This window comes from Pseudorca crassidens, chromosome 10 (assembly GCF_039906515.1).
Source record: "Pseudorca crassidens isolate mPseCra1 chromosome 10, mPseCra1.hap1, whole genome shotgun sequence".
NCBI lineage: Eukaryota > Metazoa > Chordata > Mammalia > Artiodactyla > Delphinidae > Pseudorca > Pseudorca crassidens.
In genome coordinates, this window is record NC_090305.1 from 87,920,973 (window position 1) to 87,933,699 (window position 12,727).

The 12,727-nt window shown below is 41.6% G+C and overlaps 1 protein-coding gene across 20 annotated transcripts in view; it reads right to left on the reverse strand.

The window, feature by feature from the left end:
• The window catches only part of FOXP1 (forkhead box P1), a 596,348-nt gene that overhangs the window by 49,983 nt on the left and 533,638 nt on the right, over positions 1–12,727 (reverse strand). For all 20 annotated transcript variants that reach the window (XM_067755193.1, XM_067755190.1, XM_067755188.1 and 17 more), the window contains one exon: positions 7,976–8,080. In XM_067755193.1, coding sequence (XP_067611294.1) covers positions 7,976–8,080 — 105 coding nt within the window. The remainder of the gene's footprint in view (positions 1–7,975; positions 8,081–12,727) is intronic.

The following is a 12,727-nucleotide window of genomic DNA, read 5'->3' on the forward strand; positions in this document are numbered from 1 at the left end:
AATGAGCTTAATCCCTCAGTTTAAATAAAATAATAATAATAATTTAAAAAATCGAATGATACTTCACTCAAGAGTCAGAGCTTTTTATGAGACCTGTTGCCAATGTTAGTATCTGGGAATGATCTCATCTTTCATCCTGGCTAAATTCCAACACACAATTTCATTAACCCAGGTACTGCAAGTGATAAAACTCATTTTTCCCTAAAGAGACAGCTAAAAAGTACCAGTTATACATTTATGAAGTACCAGCAATCAAAATTATGGATTTTCTAAAAGGTTTTTAACTACTTTTATTGAAAGGAAAATCGCTGTCTCAGACTTTTGTGACACTACTGCTAATAATAAATTTTACCATTTAGACATGGCCGTAATATGGTAGACACTGTCAATAAAAGTGTGGAGCAAAGACGATCCCCCTGTCTTTTCAGCGATGCCTTCTAATTACAGGCCGGAAGCGATCACGTGAAACACCTAGGCTAGCTAATGGCTCTTAAAATAGAAGAACACACAGCACTGTCTCTGCAGTGGTACAATGCGCCGTGTACACAGACAGTGATGTGCAGCACTGCGTGAGTAGACAGTCAGAAATTTTTCTAATGCTTTCAAAGCCTACGAGGAAAAATTAAACTTCATTTGCATTTCTGACTAAAATCTGTTTGCTGCAAGAAACAATGCATTCCGATGTTATTTGCTGCTTTTTGAGCAAGGCGATGTGGCACTGGGCCGGTTACCTCTGGCAAACTTGTCTCAACTTTTCTATCGAACGTTCTACAGATCACTAGAGGGCACTGTGGTATTTAGGCCACCCTGACCTCTGAGTACTTGGAAAGGTCTTGAACTCCTGAACAGTGTCAGAAAGGTGAAAGGAGAGACATTTCAAGGGGGAAGAAAATGTTTTTTGGTACCACCTGATCTTCCTCGGTCAAACAACTCAAAAAGGCACGGTAAGTGGGAAAGTCAAATCCAGAAACATATTAAGCTCATTGTGGAAAACTCCACGACTTGTCACCTGGGCTCTGATGGGGGAAAATTTCCTCCCCCAGTTCCGGTGACTGAGATGGGGAGGCTAGAATCACATTTGCATATGCCCCCCTTCTAGAAGACTGACTCCCCCTCCACGCGCTCTCCTGCACTCCCCAGAGGTAATTTCACTGCAGAACATCCAGGTGTGCAAACCCAGAGCCACGAATGGGTTTGGAACAATTTATGATATCCGGCCTCCTTCGACGTGTATTAGCATATACCTGGTTTCTTTAACGTACACTTTGTTTTTCCAAAACCACAAACATTGGTGCTGGAATTTCATGTGGAAGTGCTTAAGGGGCTGAAAGTTAACACCTTTGTGATCCTTGCAGCCTCACGGTGGCTGTGAAAACAAAAGCCTCTTTGTGGAGGCTTTCTTGAAATGTTTTCTTAACATGTTCCAAGTAGTTTTAGGCCGGGAACTAAAGTAAACAAGATGTTACCATGATAAAAACACTTGTGAAAACATTACAGAGCAGCACTTAGGAGTTTCTTGCACATAAAACTCTTCACAGTTTTCAGAAGTGAAATTCAGAGAGAAAAAAAAAATTTTTTTAAGTGAATTAGTGATGAAATAAATGTCCTCTGCTGTCTCCAGCCCTCGACCTTCTTGAAAGGGTCGAAGTTCCACCGCTGGGCATTTCCTCGTGACATTATCCTCCCCGTCTTCTATGACAGCACATATAAAATTTGTTTTGGCTTTAAAAAGTAATGTACATCTGACTAACATGCAAAGGAATTCGGGTTTTGATTGTCTGGCATGGTGCTTCTCTCCATGAGCAATAACCAGGAGATAAAAACAGAAACAGACCAAAAAAAAAAAAAAAAAAAACACACCCCAATTTCTTTCAGACGGCTATCAAGCAAGGGCCCAAATTATACTTTTGTTAGATGTTCTGCAAGTGACTGTCGAAAAGAAAAACTAGGGGAAATGGACACATTTTTCCCAAACACACATGAGGAACTGGTATTTGTGAAACTATGGGGTCTGTGTCTGATTTTACATTCTAAGTCAGAAACAGGAAAATGTGGTCATGATTTAGCCTTCAGATCCACTCGCCACCTTGCCAAAGAATGGTATGGGCCCTTTTTCAAAAAGCAAAGGGGAAGCATTATAGATCCCTATTTTTATTGGCGAGGACCGTATCTTCAACCTGGTTAAAAAAAGAATAAAACCTGATCCAAGTGGGGAGAGGACAGGAGGACACCCTGAGCTTCACCTATCTGGATGGCACTGGGCTTCTCTTTGCTTGGCTGTTATCGGAGGATTCCGAGCAATGCAGGGCTGGCGGGCTGCGTTAGAGTTAGCGTGAGTACCTGCCGGCGTCAGTTTCCTCCAACAAACACCACTGTCACATGATCACTTAACGGCGCATAGATTAGAAAAAAAATAATCAGCGCTAAAACTGCAACTTGTTTGGAGAAGAAACAGGGAAATAAATGCACACAATAGACAGGGTACCTGCTGGTTGTGATAAAGCGCCCCTCTGTTGGCTGGGAGGGAAAGACAACAGGATGGTTATTTGTACAGTATTTATCTTTGAAATCAAGGGCCCTGTGGTATCCCCTCACCTTGGGAACAAACAAGAGTGTCAAATCTCTGGTTTTGATTGACCAAGAGTTATGATACTTCTTCCCTCAGGAGGGGAAAAAAAAAAAAGAGGCCACATTTTGAGACCTGTGAGTCCCCCCTCCCTTCTTTTCACCTCTCTCTCTGTCAACAGTGGCATTTTATTGTCACATGGGAGTTTCCTCCTGAACAACTGATCTTGGCCTCTCTAAAAGTTACAGCTGCCTAGCCTGAGCAACAGAAGACTGGAAAACACTGACCAAGCCAAGTCACCCTGCTCTGTCATACTGAACCCTGAAAACCAGGTGGAAGAACACAAACCCGGGTAAGTATAAAAGGCAGGCACGGATATTCTCCCCAATATGAATAAAAATGAGGGCTCTGTGAATCCACACTAAAGTAAACCCAGGAGAGCGATGATGCCCAGGGAATGCAAGAATGTGGCTCAGCTAAAAACATAATGACACCAAAAACTGTACCCTACGTCAGAGGTCAGCAAACTGGTCCAAGGGACACAGCCACACCCAGTCCTTACAGAGGGTCCTATGGCTGCTTCTCTGCTACGATGGCAGAGCTGAGTGCTTGTCTCAGAGACTGGATGGCCTGCAAAAGCCCATCATATTTACTATCTGATCCTTTATGGAAAAAGTCTGCCACCCTTGCCCTAAGATCACATCCGACTGTGTAGGACTTCTTACCAGAAATTTCTGGTTAAAAATTATATTAAAGAACGGTCTCTTCTGACATATCAAAGCTCTGCATAGTCACCACCTCTTCCCTAGTTACGAGGTCAGCCATGTTTGGATAGTTTCCATTATTTCTCTTTTAAAAATACACTTAAGGCAGGCTTCCCTGGTGGTGCAGTGGTTAAGAATCCGCCTGCCAATGCAGGGGACACGGATTCGACCCCTGACCCGGGAAGATCCCACATGCCACGGAGCAACTAAGCCCATGCGCCACAACTACTGAGCCTGAGCTCTAGAGCCCGTGAGCCACAACTACTGAGCCCATGTGCCACAACTACTGAAGCCCGTGCGCCTAGAGCCCATGCGCCACAACTACTGAGCCCGAGTGCCACAAGTACTGAAGCCCGCGCACCTAGAGCCCGTGCTCTGCAACAAAAGAAGCCACGACAGTGAGAAGCCCGTGCCCCGTAACGAGAAGAGCAGCCCCCACTCACCGCAACTAGAGAAAGCCCACGCACAGCAACGAAGACCCAACACAGCCAAAAAAAATTAAAATTAATTAATTCAAAAAAAACCCACAAGTAGACGAGAAAAGAAGTACTTATATTTTTCGAGAGTGCCTGCTATGGGCCAGGCACTTGACACGAGGTACCTTTTTCATTCTCACAACCCCAAGAGGTAGTTATTACTATCGTCCCAAGACACACGTGCTGATACTGAGCTCAAAGAACGCACTCCTAGCAAGTAGCTTCACTGCCCATTCTGCCTTTCTTCAAAGCTTCCTTTATACCTACTGCCTTAGGCAGAGAGCACACAGTTAATAAAATGAGCTGCTTCTAACCAGGCGGTATTATAGAACAGTTAACAGCAAGTCCTATGAAGCCATCCTGTCTGGGTTTGGATCTTGACTCCACCTCTTATAAGCTGTGTGACCTTGGGAAAACTGGTTAACTTTGCTGTGCCTTAGTTTCCTTAACCGTAGGTCGCGAGTAATACTACAGTAATACCACTATAAGGTGGCTGTACTGAACGAGCTATATACATAAAGTACTTGGAACTGTGCCTGCTGCACAGTTCAGGGCTCTGCCAGGGAAGTGTAAAATCAGGGGATTTAGAAGAATCAGGGATTTTGGGGTGAGAAAAACAAGAAATCTGTGAAGCAACACCTAAATCAAAGGCAGAGCAATACGACATTTTTGTTGAGTAGGACTGCCTTGAGAATCTAAGCACCACTGGTATCAATTTGCTAAAACCATAAGAGAACACGTCTAAAGTGGGATAATGGCCCACTCCTGGGCCCAGGAAAGAGGTGCTTTCAGCGCCTACAGATCTGGCAGTTTGAGAAGAAATGTTTGAAACATCACTTCCCACTTCCCGATAATAATGACTCCACTATGATGTCATTCAAAGAGGCCATGTGGCTTTTGTTTGAACCACAAGAAGTATGGCAGCTCTTTCAGTCCAGCTCAATGGAAAGCAAAGTTGGTTTCGCTAAAGCCAATGTGATTACCCTTTAGACGGAGCACACACGTGGGAGACGTGAGTTCACAAGAAGACTAACTTACTTTCCACTACTCTAGGCAAGATCTTGAAAGCTGAAGACAGCTCTGAATTTCCCACAGCTGAAATCATGCTGTAGGAGAAACTCAAAATCCCGAAGTTGTCACAGACCGCAGGTCAACGGATAAACTCAGGAAAGCACCAAGAGAACTCTGAGTTCTAGAGCGTTTTTTTCTTATTCAGCATTTACTTTCCCCTCGGCTGGTTTGCAAGACTCATTTTTTACTTTTGTGAACCAGGCCTCTCATCCCCAGCCCCTACGTGGCTCCTGTGGGGTGAACTTCTTCTTCTGCTCCGAAGGTGGGTGTGTGACTTAAGCCTGGCTGCCTCACTGTGACTGCTTCAAAGCTAGAACACATGACTCAAAGTGGGCCAATGACAGTCTGCTGAGGACGTTTTCCTGGCACTACTGGAAAAGAGATACACTCTGGGATGGATAAACCTGTGGCAGGTAAATCTGTCTTCTTCAGTTCCACTTGGCAAGAGCCTGAGAATGAAGGCAACAAAGAAGAAAACAGAGCTAAGGGGCAATGAACCGATACTCCAATAACCTTGTTCAAGCATCAGGGTCCAGTCATGCTTGAAGACAGCGGTACCACCAGACCTCCTCGTTATAGGAGCCAATTACCATCCTCCGCTTTTTCTGGCTTAAACCAATTAAAGTTGGCTTTCTATAGCTTGCAAACAGAAGTCTTCTGGCCAAATATATGTCAATAAATAAGTACTACGAAATAAACAAGGAACAGTTGCGGGATCACAGTGAGCATTCCAATTCCACTGAGCAAAAATGCCACGTCATGTGCAAAACCACAATAAATAATAGAGACATGAATAAAAGTGAAAATTAGGGGCTTCCCTGGTGGCGCAGTGGTTGAGAGTCCGCCTGCCGATGCAGGGAACACGGGTTCGTGCCCCGGTCCGGGAGGATCCCACATGCCGCGGAGCGGCTGGGCCCGTGAGCCATGGCCGCTGAGCCTGCGCGTCCGGAGCCTGTGCTCCGCAACGGGAGAGGCCACAACAGTGAGAGGCCCACGTACCGCGAAAAAAAAAAAAAAAAAAAAACCAATTCCACTGAGCAAAAAATGCCATGTCATGTGCAAAACCACAATAAATAATAGAGACATGAATAAAAGTGAAAAATAAATAAGTGGTTTCCTACATAAGAGCCTGACTCCTAATATCCTTAGAAGAGAAAAGGGCTTTTTTAAAGGAATCAAGCTAGCTTCTAATTCTGATGATCTTCAGATTCTTTTCTTTAGAAATCGATGTAGTTTGAAAAGTGTGCTGTTTCTTTGTGGAGGTATATTTGTCCCCCCAATACATATACATACACACACACACACACACACACCCCTAACGCCAGCTCGCATAATAAAAGGAACTAAGATTTGAGGATTAGAGTGGAAATACTTTGCCTATTAACAAAAATTTGTGAGTGATCAATTGGAAAAATGCCCTCTTCCCTCATGACTCTAAAACTGATACATGTCACCAAAAATGTTGACAGCAACTTTATAGTTCTGGAGACTTTATAAAATAAATCGTATTTACAGATGTTTTCTAGTCATTCTATAGAGGAGTGAAATTAGCACCGAGATATTTATCAAAGGTAGCACTGGTGCCGAAGGTGAAATCAGAATTTAAACGTGGTTTCTGCCAAGATCTTTTTGTCTCGTTATCTACAAACAATTAGGCAAGTGATCAGGAAGCAACAAAACAAAGATTCTACAATGAGGGATTTATAAGAGAACAAAGCCCAATAGCTCTAACCAGAATCATCATAATTGTAACGGACTGTTGCTTAATTTAAGATGAAGTATCACTGCTCTTGAGTATTAATATTTAGAAACAATGTAAAATATCTTTTTTAAAATTTTTACATACTTCCGTTTTTAAGGACCACATAATGCTCTCGAAGTAAAATATTACAGCGGGGAAGCTCTACAATGTTTTCACAGACTCCCATTCATTAATCAAAAAAATGATATTCACCAAAAGCGCTTGCAGGTAGCACGAGATCTATCTCTAAGGGTGGCTTTATTAAAATATTTGTACCCAGGTCTGTAAAGAAAGATACAGAGATTGTTCTAATGATAGAAAGACCGCACAAAACCAGAGACCTGCACGTTAAATCAGCCCGCCTCTATTTCCTGGGGCTTGAATGAGACAGAAAAGCCAGAGGCAAAGACTCCCCACTGCCCCCAGTCCCGACACCCACTTTGCAAACCGTCACGTACCTATATATACAGGAGTTTTACAAGTGCACATGTTTGCTTCTTGCATGATAGATAAACATACTAAATATAACGTAGTGTTATATTCACTCCATACATCAATGATTCACTGATACTATGAATATATTTATGTGATGTCAATAATGCAGGGTGGTTTCGTCTCGATATCTTTAAAGGACAAGGCACCGTAGATGAGGGAAATGTTAACACGTCGTGCAGAAGCATTTCCCTTCGGTTAGGAGAGGATGAACGTACCATTTACTTACAGGGATGCTTTATCAGTGGTACAGATTCAAATGGGATAACCCAAGTTTTAGCCATACTTTAACTGTAGGAATTAAACTTACTCTCGCCTCCCTATAAGGACAAGAATCTGAACAGAAGTCAACACCAATGCAGAAAGATAAGAATCAGATTGGTAGCTTTTCCTGGGCATCCGTTTCTTACGTTTATAAAGTCATTTGTGAGGAACCAAAGAAGAGGCCCAGTCTCCAAGCTATTAGTGGCCACTAGTTGACACCAATTTTATAAAGCTAGAGCTAGGGCGTATGTCATTGATTTAATATGTAGGGATGTGAATAGAAGTGAAAACTGAATTACTGCACATTTAATATTGGGAGAATTTTTACTTAATCACTGTCATTCTGAGAAAATAAATAAATACAGGATCTCACTAAGAGGATCAAAAATGCCCTTGGATGTAAGTCCTTCCCCCTTTACAAGGCAACCCTCAGCAGACCCTGTAACTATTCCCGGGACACTGCTCGACATGGTGACTTAGAGGCTACCCTCAAAATGGTGGCGTGAGACTCGCCATCAAAAAGGCACCGCATGAGGAAAAGTACGAAGAGCGGGAGGTGACGGCTACGCGAGAGAAGAAAGCAATATCAAATCCTTCTTACTTTAGAAATGACTGGAAATCTTCACACACTGCTTCACAGCCAGGCCACTTGCATACGCCATGTCCATACAGAGGATGGCTATGGGGATGCTCCTCGTGGGACAAACTGAAAGAAAACACACAGAGGACAAGAGAATAAGTTGGCTGCGCGGAACCCCCCCACCAGACATACGAGGTAAGAGGAGGCAGCCCACGTGGCCAAAGGTGAACCAATCCGTGCTTTCCTCTTCCTGTGGAATTTACGAATTACTTCTGCACGGCGCTCTACTTACAGCAAGAGTTCAATTTCAAAATGCGAACAGCCGAATAGTACAAATGTGCCACCACGTGTGAAAAGTGCTCGACAGGCTTTCGTTAGAGGCAAAGCCCTCCACTCAGACTGCAAAGGGTTCGTTAAAAGGCTAGAACTTATCATTTAACCTACCTAATGAAAATGATAACATCTGTACTTGATTTTGAGATTCTCTCGCTATTTTCTACCCAGAATGTTACATATTTTTCTCCCCCTCTTCTGCCACCAACAGTATTCCCAAAATTGTAAAATCTTTTCACTGGTTAAGTTTATCAAGCAAAGAAGAGTGCAATTAAATAATTTAGAGTAAAATAATTGAGAAAGACAAATGTATCCAAGTAGATGATTAACTTAAAAAAAAAAAAAGCTAATAGTGGCAGGAAGATTCTATCCCTAAAATTACTAACACCAAAGAGTGAAAGAAAACTTGGCATGAACATGAAAGGGTTAATCCTCCCGTGGGGTTCCAATCAATAGGTAATGATTGGGCCACACGGATCCAGGTCATGGGACGCTTTGATCCATGCCATGTGGCACTTAGAAAAGTGTATCTGTTGTACTTGCTGATGAACCATATTCTCAAATATTTTCTCTATTAGATTTCTGCATCCAGACTTCTTTCAGACAAATTATTTTTACAGTCGTTTCCATAACCTTAGACTCTGTCAAATAGAAACATAAAACTGACATTAAGAGTTCCGTTTCGTACTAAAGCACACTGTCTTCAAGGAAAGGGCTATTTTGCAACTTACTCCACTGCCGCTGCCTGACTTTGAACTTCAAGCACACTGAATTATGATTTCACACACACACACACACACACACACACACACACACACACACGAGAGGCCTGTAGTTTATATAACCCCCAGGATGTGCAGTCATATATTTTATCGATTCACATTCGTAGAGCAGACATACACAAATGCCACTTGTCCCTGACTTATAATTAATCCACAGTGAATGTATTATGAACATTTAAACTGAGGGTCATGAATACCAAACACACGTATACACTGAACAACACTTTATCAAAGATCCATAGGTCTCCCTGTGGCTTTTCAATGACTTGCTTGGAAATCTAATAAAATTTGAAAATAATAAGCTAGTTTCCCTGACAATAGAAAACAAAGCTGAGAAACAACAACAAACAAAAAAATGCATTAAACTAACTCAGGAAAGCACTGAAAGGTGCCCCCATGAGAGAAAAGAATAGCACAAGTGAACTAAGGTAGTTATAGTGAGGTTTCCAAAGCCCAATGATACAATGATGATATTCTCTGAGCGGTTACGAGGGTAAAATTCCACTGGACAGAAGGAAAGAATGACTACCTATCTTTGTTCACCTGCAGAGTCTTTAAAGAATAAAAGAGGTATGATATGAAAATAGAATTAAAAAAAATTACTGGCAACATTTAACATCCAAGAATCCTTCAAAGTACCAAGATTCTCAGAATATCTTGAGAGGGAAGGATATCATTTAAAAAGAAAACTGTTCCTACCAATATCTTACAAGGAAAAAGAAAAAATATCCAACCATAGTAACTCTTCTCTTTACCAATTTTATTAACACTATTTAAAGTATTTTCACAATCCTAAATGCGTTAGTATATATTTGTTATAAAATCCTTGAAAAATCTTGAAAAGAAATAACTACCCTCAAGTACACACACACACACACAATTTTTGACAAATTAGGCATGAAGATTTGCATCCTTTTAAATTTTAGATAATTTTGAAAACACTCTCTCATGTTATCCACTAATCTTCAAAAGCTTCAGTTACTGATGTGTAACAGTCTGTCATATAGCCTCTTAGCTCGAGCTATCTGCCAAAATTGGTATAACCATTCCTCTATTTTGGACACTGAGATTCCCTTCATGTTTCTAATATTTAGGAAAAATGTTAGAAATTAAATTTTCCCAGGCAAAACATCCCAGTATATAACTGATTTTTACTAGAAGATATATTCAGAGAAATGGAATCACTCAGTTCAATGAGTACTACGTTTTAAGATTGACCATTAACACTCCATTAAGTTGCTCTTGAGAAATGCTACATGCCCAGTACACTCTCAGCCATTATACCTATTTTGTGTGATTCTTTAGGCTGGAAAAGAGGAGCCTCCACTAGTGAGGATATAAAATTAGCATCATCAGTTAAAAACTGCCAATGGTTATTCTACTGTGCCTTGTGGGTTAAGTCAAGAGGGTTCTGAAAGTAATAGTAGGAAAGAAGGTACCACGCCTTCACTAGAGGAATTACAACTAGAAATAAAACTACATAATTCAGCACGTGGGCCACCTCCACCCTAACCCCCGCCCCCCGTTCCTAGGCTGACTTATTTGTAAAGGCTCCTTGGACTGAATAAAAACTACTCTCCTCTAAGAATTTATTTGTGGTTCAACTTAATATCCTTATTTCAAAGAAAAGGACCAATGACAACTCACTAAAGCCTCAGAAACATCACCAGTCACACCTTGAAGGCTAGAGGAATGCCAGCTCCTGGCACACGTACATACTTACACACTCAGTGGACCTCTTGAAAATGTGCCTCTGCGTTAGAACTGTATTTTTTATCATGAAAGCATTATATGTTCTTATTTTTAAAAGTTCACCTCATGCTGTGTTGGCTCAACTTTGCCCCACCCTCGTCCCACACCTAACGCAACCCTACCCTGGCCAACGGTGCGGGCACCCTGGCACGTCACCACACTGCACTCTCCTCCTCGTGGGCTCTAGTTTATAAACATGGAAACACGGGATACATACCGCTGTCACTTGCTGTTCATATTTGGACACTTTAAAATATACAACTGTCTGAGATAAAGTGCTTGGCTTTGAAAGGAAGAAGAACAGACTGGCAGTGATGCCCTGGTGGAGTATCTCTGCAAAGATACATAAGATACTCTTAACACTTGTCGCCTCTGGGGCGGGGGACCGGGCATTGCGGTGGGGTGGGGAGCAGAGAAGCGGGATTTTCACTGTATCATTTTTTTCGTATCTTTCGAAGTTTTAATTTTGTGCATTGTAGGTGTTTTTTGCTGTGCAATTGTTAAATATACGTATACACACACACACACACAAGCCCATACAAGGACAAACACACACATGAAAAAATCAAGTGCTACGCAGGACTCGACTTCCAGCCTGCCACGCACCCTGATGCTGGTGTAGCAAATGCTGTATCCTTGCTGCCTGTGTGGCTGAGTCTCACTTCTGGCCTTTCAGTCATTCCGGATGAAGCATCGTTAGACCCCACCAGCTGTACCCCTGAATGGGAACTTTTCTGTTTCATCAGAGAAGTGGAACAAGCCTTTATACCCTTACTGCCTTTCAGGACTTGCCAAAAGGGACAAGATGGGAAATTAAAAAAAAAAAAAAAAAATGAGTACAGAAATTGTTAAACTTGAATGAATTTAGAATTTCATTTCCAGGATGAAACTTGATGGAAAAATGACCATCTCAACATCTGACAGTCAGATAAAGCCCGTGAGCCCAATCATTTACATATACTGGTTATGGGTAGCTCACCCGTGTGAGGAGTATAACTTCTGGAAAGCCGCCAAGATCAGTGCTGAATAAATGCTGAATAAATGGATGAATAAATAGATGTATTTGATTTTAAAGGGATTTCAACATGCTTGCCCCAAAATTAAACTTCAAAACTTTAGGGTCAATTGTTTAATAAACTATTTTTTACTATGAACTCCCAGGTTGAAAAGTTTTAGGGACAGGGAATCACAACTAGCTCATCTCTGCCCACTCGGTACCTAACACAGAACATGGGCTCAATAAATGCGAGACAGACTCATACAGACAATAATATTATTCTATTTAATGTCTGTGTGGATGTACACTAAGTTAATGCTTGCCTTTTAAAAAATGTCTTGAAGGTACAGGCCAGAATGATGCCAATGCACTTGAGGAAAGAGCGTTCGCACCTTCTATTATTTACCTTTAGTCCAAATATTTAAAACGCAGATAGTACACACTCAAGAAAAGCCCCATGATTTAAATTTCTCCTGATGACCCTTGGTATGTACAAAATCGATATATTTATTAACACGGAACAGTGACAGCATTTCAGGTTAGGAAGAACCAACTTGCCATGAAAAGTATAACTACACAAAAACAGGTAATAATTCCTGACATTACCTAATACTAAATACACTCTGTATTATTCAGTATGATGTAATGGTGTCACTGACATTTATTTAAGACTTGTTTTGGCATTTATTCTTCCTATATCAAAGTATACCAGCCAGAGCCTTAATTTCAACACTGACTCTGGCCTTTGAGAAGATTTTACATAATGGTTATGGTTTTTCAGCGGTGACTATTCACTACTCCCTTCCCAAGTGCGTTACTCAGCCAAAACTTGAACTAGAATCACTGCTAAAACTAAGAACAGCTTCTTACTGCAGCCTGTAGACTTTAGCGGCCCTATGCTCTTGGTCC